A 26,555-nucleotide genomic window follows, 5' to 3' on the forward strand; every position below is an offset into this window, starting at 1 on the left:
TTTTCAAAGGGAAAAACAACTTCTAGGTCCCTTTCCGTAGAAAATATCCCAATTCTTATCTATACTTACGGTTCAAAGATTAATCGTGTCAGAACTTAAGTTTTCACAAAATCTATATTTCTTAAATTTCCCACGTGGTGTCCTCTCTTTGAATTATAAAGTAGGCACTTTAAGAAAACATTTTAGGCCAGCAGAGACTTGGCAGTGAAATCTTCAACAACCTTGTACAGAATTGGTGACTAGGTTAAAGAAATAAAAATCTGCATTGGAATGACTCCTGCTTGGCTGAGTCATTGAAGAGCAGGGAGCTGTGAATCCAATAACTCTGAGTACTCCCTTGCAGGGTTATGTACTTAGATCAGCTGTTTTTAAATGGGTAGACCCTGCAGCAGGGATTTGGGTATACAAAACACATTTTATGTTCAGAATTCTTCATAATTTGTCATTGATGAAATGAATTGTGATGATATAGACTTAGGTTTACCCCCTGGGTTTCCACAGGAACCAGCCTTCTCACTTGCTTCCCACAATTATAAAACTCATGTATAACTTCATGTTAGTGGTTTCCTATTAATGTTGTTGATCTTTTTCCTTATTTGATTTGGATTTAAACAACATTTATAATTTTTACTACTTAAATTGAAGCAGCTCCAAAACACAGGCTAATCTTTTTGACTATAGTGTCTTCTGTAATGCTTTCATCCACTCTGATTTTGAAATTTCCAGTTCTTATCTCAAACACAGCAGGAAAAAAAAAATGCTACAATTGTTTTAGTATTACGAGCCTCTGATATAGTAGAAACATTCTCAGTTAACTTCATGATAATTGTTTACTTGGCATGTTTAACAACGTCTCTTAGATCCTTTTCAAATCTGCAGATAAGCAGCTAGTGTCAGGTTTCTTTTTCTTCTTAAAAGAGGGGTTATTTCAGCATCTTAGTGTGATACCTGAGTTAGAGGTTCTATATTTGACTGAACCAAGAATGATGATGTTCTAGGTTAGGAGCAATAAAAATGTTTGATGATGGACTTAATGATTATGATCATGTATGGGAGTTTATTGGATAAAATTAACAAGAATATATTTGAAATTTGAGTGGTTTTGATGAATATATCATCAAAAGAGTCTGTTAGGAATATGGGGTAATTTCATGAATATGTGATCAAACAACAAAATGATAATGGATAGAAATCAGCAGAAGTGGGATTTTAACTTACTGTCTCATTCATGTCTTAGGACGAAAAAAACATATATATGTGATAGATAGGCTATATAAAGGTATAGCCTACTTTTTGGTTCAGTAGAAAATACATGGAAGAGTTTTGTTTGAAACAATGAAAAAATTTTTGAACCAGTCTGAATTTTTAGAGATTTTAGTATAAAATGCATAATGTACTTTTAATTCTGTACAAAGTTTCAGTGTTAATACAATACATTCAGTATTGTATTTTAATACAATAAATACAAAATTTAATACAATAAATACAAAAATACAATAAATACGTTTTAAGATTGTATTAAAATGTATTTTAATACAATAAATACAAAATTTAATACAATAAATACAAAAATACAATAAATACGTTTAAAGATATTTATGAGTGACAAGTTATGGACTAAGTTAACTGGTGTTTATAGCCTCCTCCATAAACCTTTAAGTACATATATACATATATATATATACACACACATATATATTTGTGTATATATATGTGTGTGTATATATACATATATATACTTATACATATATGTATATATGCACCTTTAAAAAAGACTTTGCTTCTGAAAATTATTTATAGTATTTATCACATCATGTAGTTGTTCAGTCATGTTCAATTCATAATATTCTGAAGTGTGTTTTAGAAAAAAGAGACACTACTTCAGTTAGAGCATCAGAAACAGAGGAAGACATTACCATCCAATACATGTTTTCATGAATATTGATAAATTTTCTGATTTCAATTCTCCATTGCAGTGATCAGCCTGAGTGGGTATGATGGAGGCAAACACGACTCTGGTGATGGAAATTGTTCTCACAGGACTCACAGATGGGAGAGAGCTGCAGGAAGGGCTGCAGGTCCCCCTGTTCCTGGTGTTCCTGGTCATCTACCTCACCACCATAGTGGGCAACCTTGGACTGATTTTTCTCATCTGGAAGGACCCCCATATTCACACCCCCATGTACTCATTCCTGGGCAGCTTGGACTTTGCAGATGCTTGCTCTTCATCTTCTGTGACTCCCAAGATACTTACGAATTTTTTATCTAGGATCACATATCCTTCATTGAATGCATCACCCAGTTCTATATTTTTGCTGTCAGTGCCACCACAGAAAATTTCCTCCTGGTAGTGATGGCCTATGACTGCTATGCAGCCATATGCAACCCCTTACTTTACCCAGTGGTGATGTCCAACAGACTCTGCACTTGCTTGATAAGTGCATCATATGCAATTGGTTTTCTGCATCCTATAATTCATATAGGATTATTACTTAGATTAACTTTCTGCAGGTCCAACATAATACATCACTGCTTCTGTGAAATCTTGCCACTTTTTACAATTTCTTGCACTGATCCATCTATTAATGCTTTGGTGCTTTTTATTTCTGCTTCTTTTATACAGGCTTTTACTTTTATTACCATTATAGTTTCTTACACCTTTGTCCTCTTTGCCACCCTGAAAAAGAAGTCAGAAAAAGGAACGAGTAAAGCCTTCTCCACGTGCAGTGCCCATCTTCTTTATGTTTTCTTGTTCTATGGGACTCTCTTCTTTATGTATGTGCGTCCTGGGTCTGGCCCTGATCAGTATTAGGATAAAATGTATTCACTGTTCTACATGATTATAATTCCCCTGCTAAACCCCTTTATTTATAGCCTAAGAAACAAAGAACTTTTACTTGCATGTAGAAAAATGATAAATAAATATTTATTAGGATATCTTTTATTATCCTTTACTTTTTCATCCTTTTAAATAAAGCATAATGCATGGCCATGGATTTTCACATAGTAGGGACTGAATGAATAGTTGTTAAATGCATTAATAATATTTATACTAGCTATACTTGTCTTCAGTTCAGTTCAGTTCAGTCGCTCAGTCGTGTCTGACTCTTTGCGACCCCATGAATCGCAGCACGCCAGGCCTCCCGGTCCATCACAAACTCCCGGAGTTCACCCAGACTCATGTCCATCGAGTCAGTGATGCCATCCAGCCATCTCACCCTCTGTTGTCCCCTTCTCCTCCTGCTGCCAACCCCTCCCAGCATCAGAGTCTTTTCCAATGAGTCAACTCTTCACATGAGGTGGCCAAAGTACTAGAGTTTCAGCTTTAGTATCATTCCTTCCAAAGAAATCCCAGGGCTGATCTCCTTCAGAATAGACTGGTTGGATCTCCTTGCAGTCCAAGGGACTCTCAAGAGTCTTCTCCAACACCACAGTTCAAAAGCATCAATTCTTCAGCGGTCAGCCTTCTTCACAGTCCAACTCTCACATCCATACATGACCATAGGAAAAACCATAGCCTTGACTAGACGGACCTTTGTTGGCAAAGTAATGTCTCTGCTTTTCAATATGCTATCCAGGTTGATCATAACTTTCCTTCCAAGGAGTGTCTTTTAATTTCATGGCTGCAGTCACCATCTGCAGTGATTTGGGAGCCCAAAAAAATAAAGTCTGACACTGTTTCCACTGTTTCCCCATCTGTTTGCCATGAAGTGATGGGACCAGATACCATGATCTTAGTTTTCTGAATGTTGAGCTTTAAGCCAACTTTTTCACTCTCCACTTTCACTTTCATCAAGAGTCTTTTTAGTTCCTCTTCACTTTCTGCCATAAGTGTGGTGTCATCTGCATATCTGAGGTTATTGATATTTCTTCCTGCAATCTTGATTCCAGCTTGTGCTTCTTCCAGCCCAGCGTTTCTCATGATGTACTATGCATATAAGTTAAATAAGCAGGGTGACAGTGTACAGCCTTGACGTACTCCTTTTCCTATTTGGAACCAGTCTGTTGTTCCATGTCCAGTTCTAACTGTTGCTTCCTGACCTGCATACAAATTTCTCAAGTTATGTTAATGTAATCATCAAAATAATTAATGAATAAGAACAGTCATCACTGACTTTTTCTTGTTGTTTTAAATTCATCTTCAAGGATGAAACTGACACTGAATCCCCCAAATTATTAGGTCTTTGTAACACGAAAAAGCTCGTGTGTTTCCAGATACACATATTTAAAACTCTCGAACTTATATTCTTTTAGAGGAAGATGGTCTGTGTAAATGCTCTTTTGAAAATGTACTCATGCTCTCCAAATTAATTCTTGTTTTTTTTTCAAATTAATTCTTGAGCAAGTAATTTTTCAAAACCTCATATGCACATCCAATACTGTTAGACTAAATATGGCAACATATATTCCTCTTGAGGGACTTGAATATTTCTAGATTTAAAAATAATTTGAAAATTACCTGAGATTTCCCTTGCATTTAATCAAAGATATTAAATTAGCATATAGTTAAAACAATGAATTTTCCTGCAAGATAATAAAATGTTTAGTCTTCAAAAAAATTTTTTTAAATTTATTAAGTAATCTTACTGAGTACCTTGTTCCAGGTGTACGTACACCAGTTGCATGCAGTTCCCCACCCTAGAATTGACAACAACCTGAAATAGCACGGTTGTTGTTCAACTCACAATTACATAACTTTTTTTTCCTTACAAAAGCTTTGTATGTTTTCTGCCTTGTCCTTTCGCCATTTGGGGTTCCTGGCCTTACTGTATATGACCTTGTCAATATCCTGCTGCTAAGTCGCTTCAGTCGTGTCCGACTCTGTGCGACCCCAGAGATGGCAGCCCACCAGGCTCCCCCGTCCCTTGGATTCTCCAGGCAAGAACACTGGAGTGGGTTGCCATTTCCTTCTCCAATGCATGAAAGTGAAAAGTGAAAGTGAAGTCGCTCAGTTGTGTCCGACCCTCAGCGACCCCATGGACTGCAGCCCACCAGGCTCCTCCATCCATGGGATTTTCCAGGCAAGAGTACTGGAGTGGGGTGCCATTGCCTTATCCGTGTCAATATCCTAGTGAACAATAAAGGAAGAGATGTTTTTATATACATGACACATTTTCCTCACCCCTAGTCTATGTTTTTATTTAAAGAAATAAACTGTTGAATCATACAACACAAAAGCCCAAGGTGGGTAAGGCTGACTTTAGAATGTCCACAGACCCTCATTTTCCCTAGACCCTCATTCCTCTCACTGCATCTAAGCTCTGCCTTCTGCTGTGTGGGCTCATTTTAAGTAAGTTGTTCTCTGTTTGCTAATTTTCTTAGGAATTCCTATTTCCATGTCTCTGCAGTCAAGGACAGTGGCAAAGTTTTCTCCCTCTTTTTTAAATGTTTTATACATTTTTATACATGGTCTTAGCTATGCCATGCTCAATCACTTCAGTCGTGTCCGACTCTTTTTGACCCTAAGGGCTGTAGTCTGCAGTCTCCTCTGTCCATGGGATTCCTCAGGCAAGAATAATGGAATGGGTTGCCATGCTCTTCTCCTGGGGAGCTTCCTGACCTAGGGATTGAACCCACGTCTCTCATGTCTGCTTCATTGGCAGGGTGGTTCTTTACCACTAGTACCACCATATACATGCTGTGGCTATATGTTAATATATACACTTTCTCTGTTACCTTATACCTTTATCACTTCTGAAATACTGATACTAATTTGGGGTACAGTCTAGAGGCAGATGATTGCTTTTTAACCCTTTTGTCAGCATATGATGATACATGTCAGGATCTGCCATCATCCCATGTCAAGACTGCCATCTTACAGTCCCTCTGGTGAAAACCAGTCACAGGAAGTTACAAAGTCAATAGGATAAAGAAAGTGAAGTCACTCAGTCGTGTCCAACTCTTCGTGACCCCATGGACTGTAGCCTACCACGCTCCCCTGTCCATGGGATTTTCCAAGGAAGAGTACTGGAGTGGGTTGCCATTTCCTTCTCCAGAGGATCTTCCCAACCCAGGGATTAAACCTGGGTCTCCCACATTGTAGGCAGATGCTTTACCATCTGAGACACCAGGGAAGTTAATAGGATACTATTTTTGTAAATTAAACAATAAAATTTTAATTTCTCATTTTTAACATGTTATTTTTCATGGTGGAAAAAGCTAACAATTGCTTTTCAGCAATTCTTAAGGGTAGAGTTTCTAAATTCATTTATTTCCTTCTTTGGTATATGTTGACATACCAGGTTTGATGAATTTACCTTTCTTGTTTTTTCTGTATATAACTAGAGGATTTAACCTTGATCACTTCATGGGAAATAGATGGGGAAACAGTGGAAACAGTGTCCGACTTTATTTTTTTTGGGCTCCAAAATCACTGCAGATGGTAACTGCAGCCATGAAATTAAAAGACACTTACTCCTTGGAAGGAAAGTTATGACCAACCTAGATAGCATATTGAAAAGCAGAGACATTACTTTGTCAACTAAGGTCCGTCTAGTCAAGGCTATGGTTTTTCCAGTGGTCATGTATGGATGCGAGAGTTGGACTGTGAAGAAAGCTGAGCACTGAAGAATTGATGCTTTTGAACTGTGGTGTTGGAGAAGACTACAGAGTCCCTTGGACTGCAAGGAGATCCAACCAGTCCATTCTAAAGGAGATCAGCCCTGGAATGATGCTAAAGCTGAAACTCCAGTACTTTGACCACCTCGTGTGAAGAGTTGACTCATTGGAAAAGACTCTGATGCTGGGAGGGATTGGGGGCAGGAGGAGAAGGGGATGACAGAGGATGAGATGGCTGGATGGCATCACTGACTCGATGGACGTGAGTTTGAGTGAACTCCGGGGGTTGGTGATGGACAGGGAGGCCTGGTGTGCTGCGATTTATTGGGTCGCAAAGAGTCAGACACGACTGAGCAACTGAACTGAACTGAACTGAACTCTGTTAAAAGGAAGACATTTCATAATAGGGGGAAAAGTCTACCTTTTCTGGCCCTAGGAGATGATGAGGGAAAACAGAAGATGCAATGGTAGGGGAGGACTCAGACATGCAGGTTGTAACCCCCCATGTGGAGAGGCTGGGGATTTGGAAAGTAAAGAGGAAAATTAGATGGGTATGAGTAGTGTGTTATCTATTGCTGTTTTAACATTAGCATTGTGGCTTAAAAAATTAAGCCACAGAAAGCTTAGTGGCTTAAAACAACACTAATTTATCATATTACATTTCTGTAGTGCAGAAATCTTTTTAAAAATTTATTTATTGTAAATTGGAGGATAATTGGTTTACAATATTGTGTTGGTTTCTGCCATACATCAACATGAATCAACCACAAGTATACATATGTCCCCTCCCTTTCAACCTCCCTTTCACCTCCCACCCCATCCCATCCCTCTAGGTTGTCACAGACCATTGGTTTGAGCTTCCTGTGTTATGCAGCAAATTCCCACTGGCTACCCATTTTACATATGGTAATATATATGTTTCCATGCTACTCTCTCAATTCGTCCCACCCTCTCCTTCCCCCACTGTGTTTACAAGTCTGTTCTCCATGTCTGCATCTCCACTGCTGCCCTGCAAACAGGTTCATCCGTACCATCTTTCTAGATTCCATATATATGCATTTATATACAGTATTTTTCTCTTTCTGACTCGATTCCCTCTGTGTAATAGGCTCTGTGTTCATCCATCTCATTAGAATGGACTCAAATGTGTCCCTTTATATGGCTGAGTAATATTCCATTGTGTATATGTACCACAGCTTATTTATCCATTCATCTGCCAATGGGTATCTAGTTTGCTTCCGTGACCTAGCTATTGTAAAGAGTGCCACATGTAGTGCAGAAATCTGACATAGATCTCACTGGAGTAAAATCAAGGTATCAATAGGGCTGAATTCCTTTCTGTATTCTGTGGTGAATAATTGTTTCATTTCCTTTTCCAGCTTCTAGAGACTCTCCATATTATTTGGCTCAGAGGCCTCTTCCTCTACCATCAAAGCCAGCACTGTCGCATCTCTCTGTGTCTGACTTTTGTGGTTACATTTTCTTTTGACCCTGATTCTTCTGTTTCCCTCTTCCACTTTAAGCACCCTTGTGATTGCACTGGACCCACCTAGATAAACAAAGATAATCTCTCTATTTTAAGGTCTGCTGGAACACTAACTCCCTTTTTGCTATGCAACATAATATTTTTGCTGGATCACATAGTGGTGAAGGCATTATTTTGCTCATCCCAAGAAGTTTTAGAAAAGAGCTGCTGCTGCTGCTGCTGCTAAGTCGCTTTAGTCATGTCTGATTCTGTGTGACCCCATAGACGGCAGCCCACCAGGCTCCCCCGTCCCTGGGATTCTCCAGGTGAGAAAAGAACTACTTATGCCTAAATTCCAGTTTAGGGCCTGAAAAGAAATTATATCTGGCTCTGATCCTTCCTTTTCTGCTTCTATTCAACAAAATATTAGAGGTCCTAGCTACAGTAATCAGACAAGAAAAAGAAATAAAAGGTATCCAAATTGGAAGGGAAAAGTCAAAATTGTCACCATTTGCAGGTGACATGATAAGCTATGTAGAGAATCCTAACCTTTCCACACAAAAATTATTAGGACTAATAAATGGATTCAGCAGAGAAGCAGGATACAAGATTAAAACACATAAATGCTTGCATTTCTTTACACTAACAATGAAATATCAGAAAGAGAGTATATATATATATATATATATATATATATATATATATATATATATATATCTCAGAAAGAGAGAGTGAAAAAAAAACCCATTAAAAAGCATCAGAAAAACACCTTAGGAATAAACTTAACCAAGGGTGTGAAAGACACATATGCTGAAAACCATAAAACATTGATAAAGGAAATGAAATATATTAAAAGAAATGGAAAGATATCCCATGCTCTTGTGTTGGAAGAATATTGTCAACCATACCACCGAAAGCAATCTGCAGATTTAATGTGATCCCTATCAAAATACTCATGACATTTTCACAGAACTAGAACAAATAATCCTAAAGTTTATATAGAACCACAAAAGACCCAGAACTACCAAAGCAACCCTGAGAAGAAAGGACAAAGGTAGAGACATAACTCTCCAGTCTTCACGCTTTACTACAAATCTACAAATCAGCATAGTACTGGCACAAAAATAGACACATAGATAAATGGTACAGAATCACACACCTACAGTCAATTAATCTTTGATAAAGAAGACAAAAGTATACAACAGAGAAAAGATAGTCTCTTCAAGAAGTAGTGTTGGGAAAGTTGGACAGCTACATGTGAATCATGAAATTAGAACACTCTCTCACACCATATACAAAAATAAACTCAAAATGGTTTAAAGACCTAACAACGAGAAATGAAACCAGCTTCCCTAGTGGTAAAGAATCCCCCTGCCAGTGCAGGAGACATAGGTTTTATCTCTGGTCTGGGAGGATCCCACATGCCACAAAGAAATGAAGCCAGTGCACCACAACTACTGAGCTTCTGCTCTAGAGCCCAGGAACTGCAACTACTGAGCTCATGTGTCAAAACTAATGAAGCCCACACAACCTAGAGCCCATGGTCTGAAATAAGAGAAGTCACCACAATGAGGAGCCTGCACACTATGACTAGAGAGTAGCCAGTGCTCCCCACAACTAGAGAAAAGCTAGCACAGAAAACAAAGATGCAATAGCCAAAATAAATAAATTAAAGAAAAAATAGCCAAATTGGACTTCATAAAAAAATTTTTTAAAAAAGACATAAAGCCACAAAAAATCTAGAAGAGAACATAGGCAAAACCTTCTCTGACATAAATCATAGCAATATTTTCTTAGATCATTTCTGCAAGGCAAAAGAAATAAAACCAAAAAATAAGCAAATGGGACCTAATTCAACTTCAGAGCTTTTAAATAGCAAAGAAACCATTAACAAAATAAAAAGACAATCTACAGAATGGGAGAAAATACTTGCAAATGATGTAACTAATAAGGGGTTAATATTCAAAATATACAAATAGCTCAAACATTCAATATTGAAAAAACAACCCAATCAAAAAATGGACAGAATTTGTGAATAGACACTTCTCCAAAGAGGATGGTCAACAGGCACATAAAAAGATGCACAATATCACTAATTACTAGAAAATGCAAATCAAAACCACAATGCAATATTACCTCACACTGGTCAAAATGGTTATCATCAAAAAGTGTACAAAGAGGAAATGCTGGAGAGGATATAGAGAGAAGGAATCCCTTGTACACTGTTGAAGGGAATGTAAATTGGTGCAGAAACTATGAAAAAAAGTATGGAGTTTCCTTAAAAAACTAAAAATAGAGGTACCATATGATCCAGCAATCCCACTCCTGGATATACCTGCTTAAGATGAAAACTCCAATTAAAAAACAGACATGCAATATTGTAAAGTAATTAGCTTCCAATTAAAATAAATAAATTTAAATTAAAAAAAACACATACATGCATCCTAGTGTTCATCAGTTCAGTTCAGTCAGTTGGTTGTGTCTGACTCTTTGTGACCTCATGGACTGCAGCACGCCAGGCTTTCCTGCCCATCACCAACTCCCGGAGTTCACTCAAACTCATGTCCATTGATTTGGTGATCCCATCCATCCATCTCATCCTCTGTCATCCCCTCCTCCTCCTGCCTTCAATCTTTCCCAGCATCAGGGTCTTTTCAAATGAGTCAGTTCTTCACATCCGGTGGTCAAAGTATTGGAGTTTCAGCTTCAACATCAGTCCTTCCAATGAATATTCAGGACTGATTTTCTTTAGGATTGACTGGTTGGATTTCCTTGCAGTCCAAGGGACTCTGAAGAGTCTTCTCCAACGCCACAGTTCAAAAGCATCAATTCTTCTGCGCTGAGCTTTGTTTATAGTCCAGCTCTCACATCCATATATGACTACTGGAAAAATCAAAACCTTGACTAGATGAACTTTTGTTGGCAAAATAATCTCTCTGCTTTTTAATGTGCTCTCCAGGTTGGTCATAGCTTTTCTTCCAAGGAGCAAGTGTCTTTTAATTTCATGACTGCAGTCACCATCTGCAGTGATTTTGGAGTCCAAAAAGATAAAGTCTGTCACTGTTTCCACTATTTTCCCATCTATTTGCATGAAGTGATAGGACTAGATGCCATGATCTTAGTTTTCTGAATGCTGACTTTAAGCCAACTTTTTCACTCTCCTCTTTCACTTTCATCAAGAGGTTCTTTAGTTCTTCTTTACCTTCTGCCATAATGGTGGTGTCATCTGTGTATCTAAGGTTGTTGATGTTTCTCCCGGCAGTATTGATTCCAACTTGGGCTTCATCCAGCCTGACATTCCGCATGATGTATTCTGCATATAAGTTAAATAAGTAGGGTGACAATATACAGCCTTGATATACTCCTTTCCCTATTTGGAACCAGTCTGTTATTCCATGTCCAAATTAACTGCTGCTTCTTGACCTGCATACAGATTTCTCAGGAGGCAGGTAAGGTGTTCATAGCAGCACTCTTTACAATAGTCCAGACATGGAAATAACTGCCAAACTGCTCATCAATATATGATTGACAACATATTTGAGGAAGATAACTCAACCATAAAAAAGAATAAAATTTGCAGCAAGAAATGGACCGAGAGTATATTATACTAATTAGAGTGGATCAGACAAGGACAAATATACCACTTATAAGTGGGATCTAAAACATAACACAAATGAATTTACATACAAAACAGAAACAGACTCATAGAAAACATATTTACAGTTAACATGTCAGAAAATAGAGGAGGAAAGGGAAAATTAGGAGTATAGGATTAACTGATGCAAACTACTGTACAGTACATAGGGATCAAGACCATCCCCATGGAAAAGAAATGCAAAAAAGCAAAATGGCTGTCTGGAGAAGCCTTACAAATAGCTGTGACAAGAAGAGAAGTGAAAAGCAAAGGAGAAAAGGAAAGATATACCCATATGAATGCAGAGTTTCAAAGAATAGCAAAGAGAGATAAGAAAGCCTTCCTCAGTGATCAGTGCAAAAATTAGAGGAAAACAATAGAATGGGAAAGACTAGAGATTTCTTCAAGAATTAGAGATAGCAAGGGAACATTTCATGTAAAGATGGGCTCAATAATGGACAGAAATGGTATGGACCTAACAGAAGCAGAAGATATTAAGAAGAGGTGGCAAGAATACACAAAAGAACTGTACTGTACAAAAAAGATCTTCACGACCCAGATAATCATGAAGGTGTGATCACTCATCTAGACCCAGACATCCTGGAATGTGAAGTCAAGTGGGCCTTAGAAAGAATCTCTACAAACAAAACAGGTGGAGGTGATGGAATTCCAGTTCAGTTATTTCAAGTCCTAAAAATTGATGCTGTGAAAGTGCTGCACTCAATATGCCAGCAAATTTGGAAAACTCAGCAGTGGCCACAGGACTGGAAAAGGTCAGTTTTCATGCCAATTCAAAAGAAAGACAATGCCAAAGAATGCTCCAACTACTGCACAATTGCACTCATCTCACACGCTGGTAAAGTAATGCTCAACATTCTCCAAGACAGGTGTTAGCAATACGTGAACCGTGAACTTCCAGATATTCAAGCTGGTTTTATAGAAAAGGTAGAGGAACCAGAGATCAAATTGCCAACATCCGTTGGATCATTGAAAAAGGAGGAGAGTCCCGAAAAACATTTATTTCTGCTTAATTGACTTTGCAAAGACTTTGATTGTGTGGATCACAATAAACTGTGGAAAATTCTGAAAGAGATGGGAATACCAGACCACCTGACCTGCCTCTTGAGAAACCTGTATGCAGGTCAGGAAGCAACAGCTAGGACTGGACATGGAACAACAGACTGGTTCCAAATAGGAAAAGGAGTATGTCAAGGCTGTATATTGTGTCCCTGTTTATTTAACTTATATGAAAGTACATCATGAGAAATGCTGGGTTGGAAGAAGCATAAGCTGGAATCAAGATCGCCAGGAGAAATATCAACAACCTCAGATATGCAGATGACACCACCCTTATGGCAGAAAGTGAAGAAGAACTAAAGAGCCTCTTGACGAAAGTGAAAGAGGAGAGTGAAAAAGTTGGCTTAAAGCTCAATATTCAGAAAACTAAGATGGCATCCGGTCTCATCAGTTCAGTTTAGTTGCTCAGTCATGTTTGAATCTTTGCAACCCCATGAATTGCTGCATGCCAGGCCTCTGTCCATCACCAACTCCCGGAGTTCACACAAACTCATGTCCATCCAGCCGGTGATGCCATCCAGCCATCTCATCCTCTGTCATCCCCTTCTCCTCCTGCCCCCAATATCTCCCAGCATCAGGATCTTTTCCAATGAGTCAACTCTTCACATGAGGTGGCCAAGGTATTGGAGTTTCAGCTTTAGCATCAGTCCTACAAAAGAACACCCAGGACTGCTCTCCTTTAGAATGGACTGGTTAGATCTCCTTGCAGTCCAAGGGACTCTCAAGAGTCTTCTTCAACACCACAGTTCAAAAGCATCAATTCTTCAGTGCTCGGCTTTCTTCACAGTCCAACTCTCACATCCATACATGACCACTGGAAAAACCATAGTCTTGACTAGATGGACCTTTGTTGGTAAAGTAATGTCTCTGCTTTTTAATATGCTATCTAGGTTGGTCATAACTTTCCTTCCATGGAGTAAGCATCTTTAAATTTCATGGCTGCAATCACCATCTGCAGTGAAATTGGAGTCCCAAAAAATAAAGTCTGACAGTTTCCACTGTTTCCCCATCTCTTTGCCATGAAGTGATGGGACCAGATGCCATGATTTTAGTTTCCTGAATGTTGAGCTTTAAGCTCACTTTTTCACTCTCCTCTTTCACTTTCATCAAGAGGGTTTTTAGTTCCTCTTCACTTCCTGCCATAAGGGTGGTGTCATCTGCATATCTGAGGTTGTTGATATTTCTCCAGATTCCAGATTGTGCTTCTTCCAGCCCAGAGCTTCTCATGATGTACTCTGCATATAAGTTAAATAAGCAGGGTGACAATATACAGCCTTGACGTACTCCTTTTCCTATTTGGAACCAGTCTGTTGTTCCATGTCCAGTTCTAAGTGTTGCTTCTTGACCTGCATACAGGTTTCTCAAGAGGCAGGTCAGGTGGTCTGGTATTCCCATCTCTTCCAGAATTTTCCACAGTTTATTGTGATCCACATAGTCATAGGCTTTGGCAAAGTCAATTAAGCAGAAATAGATGTTTTTCTGGAACTCTCTTGCTTTTTCGATGATCCAGTGGATGTTGGCAATTTGATCTCTGGTTCCTCTACCTTTTCTGTAAAAGCAGCTTGAACATCTGGAAGTTCACGGTTCACGAATGGCTGACGCCTGGCTTGGAGAATTTTGAGCATTACTTTACTAGCGTGTGAGATGAGTGCAATTGTGCAGTAGTTGGAGCATTCTTTGGCATTGCCTTTCTTTGGGATTGGAATGAAAACTGACCTTTTCCAGTCCTATGGCCACTGCTGAGTTTTCCAAATTTGCTGGCATACTGAGTGCAGCACTATCCCAGCATCATCTTTCAGGATTTGAAATAGCTCAACTGGAGTTCCATCACCTCCACTATCTTTGTTCATAGTGATACTTTCTAAGGCCCAGGATGTCTGGCTTTAGGTCAGTGATCACACCATTGTGATTATCTTGGTCATGAAGATCTTTTTTGCACAGGTCTTCTGTGTATTCTTGCCAGCTCTTCTTAATATCTTCTGCTTCTTTTAGGTCCATACCAGTTCTGTCCTTTATTGAGCCCATCTTTGCATGAAATGTTCCCTTGGTATCTCTAATTTTCTTGAAGAGAACTCTAGTCCTTCCGTTTCTGTTTTCCTCTATTTCTTTGCATTGATCCCTGAGGAAGGCTTTCTTATCTCTCCTTGCTATTCCTTGGAACTTTGCATTCAGATGCTTATATCTTTCCTTTTCTCCTTTGCTTTTTACTTCTCTTCTTTTCACGGCTATTTGTAAGGCCTCCCCAGATAGCCATTTTGCTTTCTTGCATTTCTTTCCCATGGGGATGGTCTTGATCCCTTTCTTCTGTACAATGTCACGAACCTCTGTCCATAGTTCATCAGGCACTCTATCAGATGTAGTCCCTTAAATCTATTTCTCTCTTCTACTGTATAGTCACAAGGGATTTGATTTAGGTCATACCTGAATGATCTAGTGGTTTTCCCCACTTTCTTCAATTTAAGTCTGAATTTGGCAATAAGGAGTTCATGATCTGAGCCACAGTCAGCTTCCGGTCTTATTTTTGCTGACTGTATAGAGCTTCTCCATCTTTGGCTGCAAAGAATATAATCAATCTGATTTTGGTGTTGACCATCTGGTGATGTCCATGTGTAGAGCCTTCTCTTGTGTTGTTGGAAGATGGTGTTTGCTATGACCAGTGCGTTCTCTTGGCAAAACTCCATTAGCCTTTGTCCTACTTCACTCCGTATTCCAAGGCCAAAATGCCTGTTACCCCAGGTGTTTCTTGACTTCTTACTTTTGCATTCCAGTGTCCTATAATGATAAGGGCAACTTTTTTGGGTGTTAGTTCTAGCAGTTCTTGTAGGTCTTCATAGAACCATTCAACTCCAGCTTCTTCAGTGTTACTGGTTGGGCTATAGGCTTGGATTACTGTGATATTGAATGGTTTGCCTTGGAAACGAACAGAGATCATTCTGTTGTTTTTGAGATTGCATCCAAGTACTGCATTTCGGACTCTTTTGTTGACCATGATGGCTATTCCACTTTTAAGGGATTTCTGTCTGCAGTAGTAGATATAATGGTCATCTGAGTTAAATTCACCCATTCCAGTCCATTTTAGTTCGCTGATTGTTAGACTGTCGGCGTTCACTCTTGCCATCTCCTGTTTGACCACTTCCAATTTGCCTTGATTCATGGACCTAACATTACAGGTTTCTATGAAATATTGCTCTTTACAGCATCAGACCTTGCTTCTATCACCAGTAACATCCACAACTGTTTTTTTTTTTTTTTTTGCTTTGGCTCCATCCCTTTAATTTTTCTGGAGTTATTTCTCCACTGATCTCCAGTAGCATATTGGGCCCCTACTGACCTGGGGAGTTCCTCTTTCAGTTTCTTGTATCATATCAAGGCAAGAATACTGAAGTGGTTTGCCATTCCCTTCTCTAGTGGACCACATTCTGTCAGACCTCTCCACCATGATCCACCCGACTTGGGTGACCCCACATGGCATGGCTTAGTTTCACTGGGTTAGACAAGGCTATGGTCTGTGTGATTAGATTGACTAGTAGTCTGTGATTATGGTTTCAGTGTGTCCGCCCTTTGATGGCCTCTCGCAACACCTACACTCTTACTTGGGTTTCTCTTACGTTGGACTTGGGGTATCTCTTCATGGCTGCTCCAGCAAAGCACAGCCACTGCTCCTTACCTTGGATGAGGGATATCTCTTCATTGCCGCCCCTCCTGACCTTTAACGTGGAGTACCTCCTCTTGGTCTTCCTGTACCCACACAGCCACCGCTCCTTGGACATGGGGTTGCTCACTTTATGGCAAATAGATGGGGAAACAGTGGAAACAGTGGCTGACTTTATTTTTTGAGCTCCAAAATCACTGCAGATGATGATTGCAGCCATAAAATTAAAAGACTCTTACTCCTTGGAAGGAAAGTTATGACTAACCTGCTGCTGCTGCTGCTAAATCGCTTCAGTCATGTCCGACTCTTTGTGACCCCATTGACGGTAGCCCACCAGGCTCCCCCGTCCCTGGGATTCTCCAGGCAAGAACACTGGAGTGGGTTACCATTTCCTTCTCCAATGCATAAAAGTGAAAAATGAAAGTGAAGTCGCTCAGTCATTCCAACTCTTCGCGACCCCATGGACTGAAGCCTACCAGGCTCCTCCATCCATGGGATTTTCCAGGCAAGAATACTGGAATGGGGTGCCATCGCCTTCTCTGATGACCAACCTAGACAGCATATTAAAAAGCAGAGACATTACTTTGCCAACAAAGGTCCATCTAGTCAAGGCTATGGTTTTTTCAGTAGTCATGTATGGATGTGAGAATTGACTATAAAGAAAGCTGAGTGCCAAAGAATTGATGCTTTTGAACTGTGGTGTTGGATAAGACTCTTGAGAGTCCCTTGAACTGCAAGGAGATCTAACCAGTCCATCCTAAAGGAGATCAGTTCTGGATGTTCATTGGAAGGACTGATGTTGAAACTGAAACTGCAATACTTTGGGCACATGATGCTAAGAGCTGACTCATTTGAAAAGTCCCTGATGCTGGGAAAGTTTGAGGGCAGGAGGAGAAGGGGACAACAGAAGATGAGATGATTGGATGGCATCACTGACTCAATGGACATGACTTTGGGTAAACTATGGGAATTGGTGATAGACAGAGATGCCTGGCATGCTGTGATTCATGGGTCACAAAGAGTTGGACATGACTGAGTGACTGAACTGAACTGAGCACAAAGAAGTGCCATAGCTGAGTCTGATGGAGAGAACAAATTATCACCTTGAAATCCTAGCTTTTTTATTGAGTTAGGGATGAAATAAGAATTGGGTTTGATTGCCTTGAAAAAAAGGCTAAGAGTATTCCATACATAAGATGGAGGGTCTAGTCTAGACTAGTCTAATCTAATGGAGTCTATAAACCAGACAAGGTATCTCCCTTCAGGAGTGTCATATAGTGCTGCCCAGTGATTGTGCTTAGTCACTCAGTTGTGTCCAACATTTGTGATCCCATGGACTGTAGCCCACCAACCTCCTCTGACCATGGGATTTTTCAGGCAAGAAGACTGGAGCGGGTTGCGATTTCCTCCTTCAGGGGATCTTCTGGAGCAAGGGGTCCAACCTGCATTTCCTGTGTCTCCTGCATTGTAGGCAGATTCTTTACTCGCTGAACCATCGAGGAAGCCTCAAGAAGGAGGGTAAAAAAGGTAAATGGTAATCAGAAGAAGTACTGTAGAAGAAATAATTAGCCTATAACCAAATCCATGTTCTTCTCTTCCTAGATACACGTCTCCCTTTTCAGTACACTGCAGTATTATGATTGAATTTAGGATTGAAAGTGATATACATCACTTAAATTTCTAGCTCATAAGCCCCTCACAGTCAGAATCCCCTGTGAATTTTCCCCTTCCAGCTTGATCCAGATGAGAACTGGATCAATGAAGAAAGTTATGTGTGGAGACTGAAGAAAGTTATGTGGGGAGACTGAAGAATGTTATGTGTGGGGACTCTCTGGCAGTCTAGTGGTTAAGACTTCACCTTCCACTGCAGTGGACGCAGAGTCTATCCCTGGCTGGAGAGCTAGGGTCTCACATGCCTCAAGTTCAGAATGCCAAGGCTTAAAGCAGAAGCAATACTGAAACTTCTGTGTGGAAAATGCCTGAATGATAAGATGGAGTCTAGAACTTTGAGTTATCAGTTGGGATAGAATAGTCTATCAATTAGGAACTTGTGATTTATATTTATCACGAATGAGAAATTAACTTCTATTTTGTCAGTTTACTTAGATATTGAAGAATATCTGTAAGTTCAGTTAACGTTACTGAAAAAAATACACACATACAATGCAATAAAATTCCTTAACTGCATACAGTTAATTATTGGGCCCATTTCTCAGTACAGGGATGTGAATATGAGGCTTAAGAATTTCAGTTGTTAACTGAAGCAGTCCTACAGACTTAGAGAGCGAACTTATGGTGACCAGAGGGTTAGGGGTCAGGGAGAAGGATAGATCAGGAGTCTGGGATTGATATGTACACACTGCTATATCTAAAATGGGTAATGGAGCTTCCCTGGTGGTCCTGTGATTGAGAGTCTGCCTTGGAGTGTGGGGGGACATGGGTTTGATCCCTGGTCAAACAGGGATCTCACATGCTGGGGAGCAACTGAGCCCATGTGCCACAACTATAGAGTCCGTGTGCCACAACCACAGAGTCCATGAGCCACAACTACAGAGCCAGTAGTTATAGTGTGTAGTTACACAACCACAGAGTCTGTAGAATAGATATATGTATATGGATAACTGAATCACTTTTCTGTACACCCGAAACTAGCACAACATTGTTAATCAACAATACTCCAATATAAAATAAAAAGCTAAAATAACAATTTCAGTTGTCATTTTATGTGCAATGAGAAATTATTAATAACACTTAAATGGGGGCAAGCACGTGTTATGGTGTGGTAGTGAAACAGTATACATTTTATAAAAATCAGTCCTGTGTCAGTGTGGAAAATAGATAGGATGACTGTGTTAGGAGATGCAGGTATTATAGTTAGGAGATTATTTAATAAGCCAGGCAAGAGATGAATGTATTTTAGATTTTAGTACTGACTGCATAAAAAGAAATGCCATACAACCCAGCAATCCCACTGCTGGGCATACACACTGAGGAAACCAGAATTGAAAGAGACACGTGTACCCCAGTGTTCATCGCAGCACTGTTTATAATAGCCAGGACATGGAAGCAACCTAGATATCCATCAGCAGATGATTGGATAAGAAAGTGGTGGTACATACACACAATGGATTATTACACAGCCATTAAAAAGAATACATTTGAATCAGTTCTAATGAGGTGTATGAAACTGGAGCCCATTATACAGAGTGAAGTAAGCCAGAAAGAAAAACACCAATACAGTATACTAACGCATATATATGGAATTTAGAAAGATGGTAATGACAACCCTGTATGCGAGACAGCAAAAGAGACACAGATGTATAGAACAATCTTTTGGACTCTGTGGGAGAGGGAGGGGGGATGATGTGGGAGAATGGCATTCAAACATGTATAATATCATATAAGAAATGAATCCAAGTCCAGGTTCGATGCATGATAGAGGATGCTTGGGGCTGGTGCACTGGGATGACCCAGAGGGATGGTATAGGGAGGGAGGTGGGAGGGAGGTTCAGGATGGGGAACACGTGTACACCCGTAGTGGATGCATGTTGATGTATGGCAGAGCTGATACAATATTGTAAAGTAAAATAATAATAATAATTAAAAATTTAAAAAATGTATTGGATTTAAGACGTCATTGATAGATGAACTCTTGGTTTGTGACCCTATTTTCTGTGACAGGAAACACTGGAAGAGTATCAGCTGTGAGGGCGGAATACAGGAATACTGTAATTTCAGATTTGGACATGTTAATTCTAAGGTACCTTTGGGAGTTTCAAGTGAGCAAGTCAGGTAGGTAGTTGGGTAGTGGGAGCATTTTAAAAAAAAAGAGGGAGGGAAACAAGTTTATTCTCTATTCTATTCAGTGATATTTTTAAACATGTCCCCAAAGTGAACCTTAAGGACACAATGGATAGTTTTAATTGTTATAACTAGAAGTGTATAATGATTTGATGATTAGCTTACAATGCCCAGTAGAACAACTTTGACTTCATCCTACCTACTGGGAATACTTTGGAAGCATTAAGGGAATTTCAAAACTTTTTAAGAATGGGTTTGCAAATAGGAGAAAGAAATGTTATATTCTTCCAGTTTTGTGTTTCCAAGAAAAAGCAATGCATAAATAATTGTGCTTTTTTCTGTACCTTTTATGTTACTTTGAGAAAAGCAGCACATTTTCAGTTTCCCATATTTTACAGGAGCTGGGTGAAGATGTAGACATTTTCATATTTTCATTATTATAGCTTTGTAATTTGCCTGTATGATGAGAAAATATCTACATAAGACATTAAAACACTAGACAGGTCTTTTCCTTTTTTAAGTCAGCAAACAAAATCTGGGCAAGGAAGTAAATCTATGTCTAAACATGAATATTTCAGTCAGGATTTTTGCTGTGTAGATAGCACATTTGTTGAGGTATTTCTTAATAAGAAACTTTGTTTAACAGAAGAATGAAAAATAGAAAAAATAGTGATAGGAAAAAAAAGGGATTATTTTATAAATATGAAGTTTTAAAATTTGAGAGATAAGCTATGAAGCCTAAAGTTAACTTGTTTGTAATTTTCAGAATAGGAATTCTGGCTTCAGGCTTATTATATATGATAAAAATTCTTTAATTTCATGGAATCATGAGTATGTATGCTAAAGTCACTAAAGGTAACTTTAAAACAGTCTTATGTAACTCTTGAAAAAAAATTCACAAAAGTTACTATTCTTGTCTAAATTATATTAATACATTACAGGAACTAAAAGTAAGGATAGCAATGATTTGGTTATTTGAGATTCTAAAAAGAGTTGGGCCAATTGATGGAGGGTAAGTATTTCTCAAGATTCTAGATTTCCAATTAATATTTCTGATATATATATATATGTATATATATAAATAATTTTTTGCTTTTCTCATGGAACTGTTATTCTGACTTTCACTCTCCTCTACTTCAATTATTACTATCGCTACTCTTACTCCAGAAAAATCAGTGCTACAAACTTAGTGTCTATTATTCAGGTTTCCCAATGGAGAAGAGAGATTTTAAAAATACATTGCTAGTTTTACAATGATGAGACTATAGATTTTACACTTCTTTGGATCTTGCTCTTCTGCGATAATTATACATTGTGGAAATTCCAAAATTAAAATTAGGTAGAAGAGTTCTTTTTTCATGATTGAACTATATCCCATAATATGAACGTACTCTGGTTTATTAACCCATTTCACTGTTGCCACATCTCGTCTTTGCTGTTGTGTCCAACTATTTGCTATCCCATGGACTGCAGTGTGTCAGCCTTCCTTGTCCTTCACTGTCTCCCAGAATTTGCTCAAACTCATGTCCATTGAGTCGGTGATGCCATCCAACCGTCTCATCCTCTGTCACCCTCTTCTCTTCTTGCTCTCAATCTTTCCCAGCATCGGGGTTTTCCTCAATGAGTCAGCTATTCTCATCAGGTGGCCAAAGTATTGGAGCTTCAGCTTCAGCATCGGTCCTTCCAATGGACATTAAGGAGTGATTTCCTTTAGGATTGACTGATTTGATCTCCTTGAAGTCCAAGGGACTCTCAAGAGTCTTCTCCAGCACCACTATTTAAAAGCATCAATTCTTTGGTGTTCAGCTTTCTTTATGCCAACTCTCACATCTGTACATGACTACTGGAAAGACCATAGCTTTGACAAGATGGACCTTTGTTGGCATAGTGATATCTTTGTTTTTAATATACTGTCTAGGTTTGTCATAGCTCTTCTTCCAAGGAGGCAGTGTCTTTTAATTTTATGGCTGCAGTCACCATCTACAGTGATTTTGGATCCCAATAAAATAAAAGCTGTCACTGTTTCCACTTTTTCCCCATCTACTTGCCCTGAAGTGATGGGACCGGATGCCACGATCTTACATTTTTGAACGCTGAGTCTTAAGCCAGGTTTTTGACTCTCGTCTTTCACTCTCCTCAAGAGGCACTTTAGTTCCTCTTCACTTTCTGCCATTAGGGTGGTATCATCTGCATATTTGAGGTTGTTGATATTGCTTTGGCAATCTTGATTCCACTTGTGAGTCATCCAGCCCAGCATTTCACATGATGTACTCTGCAAATAAATTAAATAAGCAAGGTGACAATATATAGCCTTGATGTACTCCTTTCCCAATTTTGAGAACCCCATGAACAGCATGGTCTTTGCTACTCGGAAGAATAATACAGTAAATATTCTTTGTATATTTACCTTTGCATAGCAATGTTTTTATTTCTAGGATATATATATATATATAAATGATAGATGAAAAGATATATGTATTTTAAAAATTTAAATGGGATTGCATAAAATTGCTTTTCAAGAAAAGGCTGTTGCAATTCATAGTTCCACAAGTAACATTAAAGTACCACTTTTCTCACTTTAGTTAACATTGAGTATTTTTATTTGTTTTAATTTCTGCTATTCTGATATATGAGAAAGGAAGTATCCTTCTATTTTTGTGTTTTTGTTTTTGTTCACATGTGTGTATTTGTGACATAGAAATTTTGGCATCTTTTCATTTTATTTATTAGTTATTTTGATTTATTCATCTGTAAACTTGCTTATTCTTATTATTTACTCATTCTTCTATTAGATTGCTTGCCTTTTTAAATCTATTCTTAAGTTATTTTATGTTATAGACATAAATCTATGTCTTTCATATACATGGAGGATATATTTCCAAACTAATTATATACCCTTTGACTCTGTTGGATATTGTTTTGCTATGCATTCAAGCTGTCTATTTTACTGGCTTCCACAACAATTTCTCTATTCCCTATGTTACATCATTGTCTTCTCAATTACTTAGACAATATCTATGGTGTGGGATAGGAGACTAACCTTATTTACTAATCCTTCCAGACAGATAGCAAAGAGTGTCAGCATAACCCATTGAATCAGCTGTCCTTTTCCTACTGAACTAAACTATCATATTTGTTTCATGCCACATTCCCATTTATACTGGAACCCACTTCTGAGTTCTCTATTCTGTTTCACTGATCCTCTGGCTTCTTCTTATGCCACTATCTTAATGTTTTGATTATTATGTCTCTACATTATTGTTCAACATCAATTAAGGTATTTGTGACTACTCCACATTTATATTTTTCTTGGGCAGAATGAGAAGTTATTTTCTTCCATATGAATTTCAATGAGTTCAAGCAATTCTAAAAACTGTAAGTTATCCATGTTAGATTGAAAAGGATTTGCATTTAAATTTGGTTAATGCAAATTTACCTATCAATTTAAGTGAATCTAATTTTAAAACATTTTATTACAGATAATTTTGAATATATACAAAAGTAGATAAGTGAAGGTAAAAATTAAGAACTACTAATTAAATGAGAAGCATGTCTTATATCGGAGAAGGCAATGGCACCCCACTCCGGTCCTCTTGCCTGGAAAATCCCATGGACGGAGGAGCTTGGAAGGCTACAGTCCATAGGGTCGCTGAGGGTCAGACACAACTGAGCGACTTCACTTTCACTTCTCACTTTCATGCATTGGAGAAGGAAATGGCAACCCACTCCAGTGTTCTTGCCTGGAGAATCCCAGGGACGGCAGAGCCTGGTGGGCTGCCGTCTATGGGGTCACACAGAGTCAGACACGACTGAAGCGACTTAGCAGCAGCATGTCTTATATGTCAGTAACATGACAATTCACTGTTTTTATAACTCTTTTGTGAATTTTCCCTCACTTATTCTTTCATTTTAGTGGTTAGCTGGTCAGATATGGCAAAAGAAAATATGACTCTGGTGACAGAGTTTGTTCTCACAGGACTCACAGATCTCCCAGGGCTTCAGGTCCCCCTGTTCCTGGTCATCTACCTCACCACCATGTCAGGCAACCTTGGACTGATTTTTCTCATCTGGAAGGACTCCCATCTTCACACCCCCATGTACTCATTCCTGGGCAGCTTGGCCTTTGCAGATGCTTGCTCGTCATCTTTTGTGACTCCCAAGATGCTTGTCAACATGAGTCAAATGATGTCTCTCTTTGAGTGCATGGTCCACTACTATTGTTTTGGTTCCAGTGCCACCAAAGAATGGTTCCTTCTGGTGGTGATGGCCTATGATGGCTATGTAGCCATATGCAACCCCTTACTTTACCCTGTGGTGATGGGTAAGCAATTACTGAACTGAAGATATATTCTTAAAAATGTCCTGATTAAAGGGGATACATAAACAAGGAAGATGCATTTAAAAAAAAAATAAAATAGGACTATTTCCATGGTCTTCTATGACTACGTTCTTCACCTACTCTTTTCACTGCAGTGGTCAGCCTGAGTGGATATGATGGAGGCAAACAAGACTCTGGTGACGGAGTTTGTTCTCACAGGACTCACAGATCTCCCAGGGCTGCAGGTCCCCCTGTTCCTGGTGTTCCTGGTCATCTACCTCACCACCATGGTGGGCAACCTTGGACTGATTTTTCTCATCTGGAAGGACCCCCATCTTCACACCCCCATGTACTCATTCCTAGGCAGTTTAGCCTTTGCAGATGCTTGTTGTTCATCTTCCGTGACTCCAAAGATGTTTATAAATTTTTTATCAAAGAATCATGTAATACCTCTCTTTGACTGTTTGACCCAATTTTATTTTTTTGGTTCCAGTGCTACCACAGAATGTTTCCTTCTGGTGGTGATGGCCTATGACCGCTATGCAGCCATATGCAACCCTTTGCTTTATTCAGTAGTCATGTCCAACAGACTCTGTATTCAGTTTATAGGTGTTTCATATTTGACTGGTTTTCTACATTCAGCCATTCATGTGGGTTTGTTATTCAGATTAACTTTCTGCAGGACCAATGTAATACATTATTTCCACTGTGAAATTTTACAACTATTCAAAATTTCTTGCACTGATTCTACACTTAATACACTTCTGGTGTTTATCTTTTCAGCGTTTATACAAGTCTTCACTTTTATGACCATCATGGTCTCTTACACCTTTGTCCTCTTTACCATTCTGAAAAAAAAGTCTGAAAAGGGCAGGAGTAAAGCCTTCTCCACATGCAGTGCCCACCTGCTCTCTGTTTCCTTGTTCTATGGCACTCTCTTCTTCATGTATGTGCGTCCTGGGTCTGGCCCCTCTGAAGAGCACAACAAAATATATTCTTTATTTTATACAATAATAATTCCTCTACTAAATCCTTTTATTTACAGCCTGAGAAACAAAGAGGTTATAAGTGCTTTGAGAAGAATAATGAAGAAATGAATAGTTGCTAGACAATTTTCAAACTGTTTCTTCTTTACTGTCTTCTAAAAATGCCCTCAGTCCTAAAGATTTGCCATGGCTCTGCCATTTCATCAGAGAACTAGAGGTCAGCATGGTCTGACCTCTATTCCTACTTCCTACTATTTTTACTTGGATATGGGACCATTGAAAGTTTGGTAACTTACCTATAACTAGCTCATTTAGAAACACCGTGGTCCATCTTTAGACACTAAGCTTTCGCAAATTAGCTATTTCCCTGAGACTTAAAAAATTACATAGTAATTGACAGTTTACTAGAAACAGCTGAGACTGGCATATAGGGTTAGGCACTTAGTTCCTTACCCCAGTTCACTGCTCTGGCCCTGCCAGGTAATAAAGCATCACTGTTCTCTTCGTGCACAATAACTATAGTAGATGGATAAACGTCTACTTCTTGACAGAATATATTCCTGAGGAGAAATGTATTGTTTAGTGATAAAAGTTAGGAAAAAGTAAAAGGTTCTAAAAATTTTGTGAATCTTAGGAAGAAAAATGGAAGCAGGCGTGAATTAAAGAATGGAGGATCAAAATTAACCACAGCTCCTACTTGTAAGTCCACATACTATTTTTATCAAGAATATTGCCTGTAGCATAATATAGCATGATATTCAATAACTTATAAGTTTAGGAATATTTGAGTGTAACAAAAAGCAATCTCAGAGATCAGCCTTGGTTGCATTACTATTCCTATCAGTTTTTAGTAGAAGGAAGTAGTAAAGGAAGTTTTTAGTAGGAGGAAGGCAAGGAGCCTAGATCAGAGATAAGAACCTGGTTTAATATGTAAAGATATGGGTGAAAACTTGTGTCAGTGAATTCTCTACCACTAATGTACTTCAATTTGGGATGTGTTCATATATGTATTCAGGCATAAACAGGGGGTCTTGGAATGGATTCCTCACAGATAGGTGGGGAAT

General features: G+C 38.8%; 1 protein-coding gene and 1 pseudogene across 1 annotated transcript; both read left to right on the plus strand.

The window, feature by feature from the left end:
• The first annotated feature begins 1,994 nt into the window (after positions 1-1,994).
• Positions 1,995-2,971, plus strand: LOC133244261 (olfactory receptor 5AC1-like; annotated as a pseudogene).
• A 21,707-nt stretch (positions 2,972-24,678) lies between these two features.
• LOC133254231 (olfactory receptor 5AC1-like) lies at positions 24,679-25,602 on the plus strand. The gene has a single exon (XM_061428434.1). It carries the CDS (start codon positions 24,679-24,681, stop codon positions 25,600-25,602), a length of 924 nt encoding a protein of 307 aa, XP_061284418.1.
• Positions 25,603-26,555: the final 953 nt, after the last annotated feature.

The sequence above is a fragment of the Bos javanicus genome, chromosome 1 (genome assembly GCF_032452875.1).
Source record: "Bos javanicus breed banteng chromosome 1, ARS-OSU_banteng_1.0, whole genome shotgun sequence".
Classification (NCBI taxonomy): domain Eukaryota; kingdom Metazoa; phylum Chordata; class Mammalia; order Artiodactyla; family Bovidae; genus Bos; species Bos javanicus.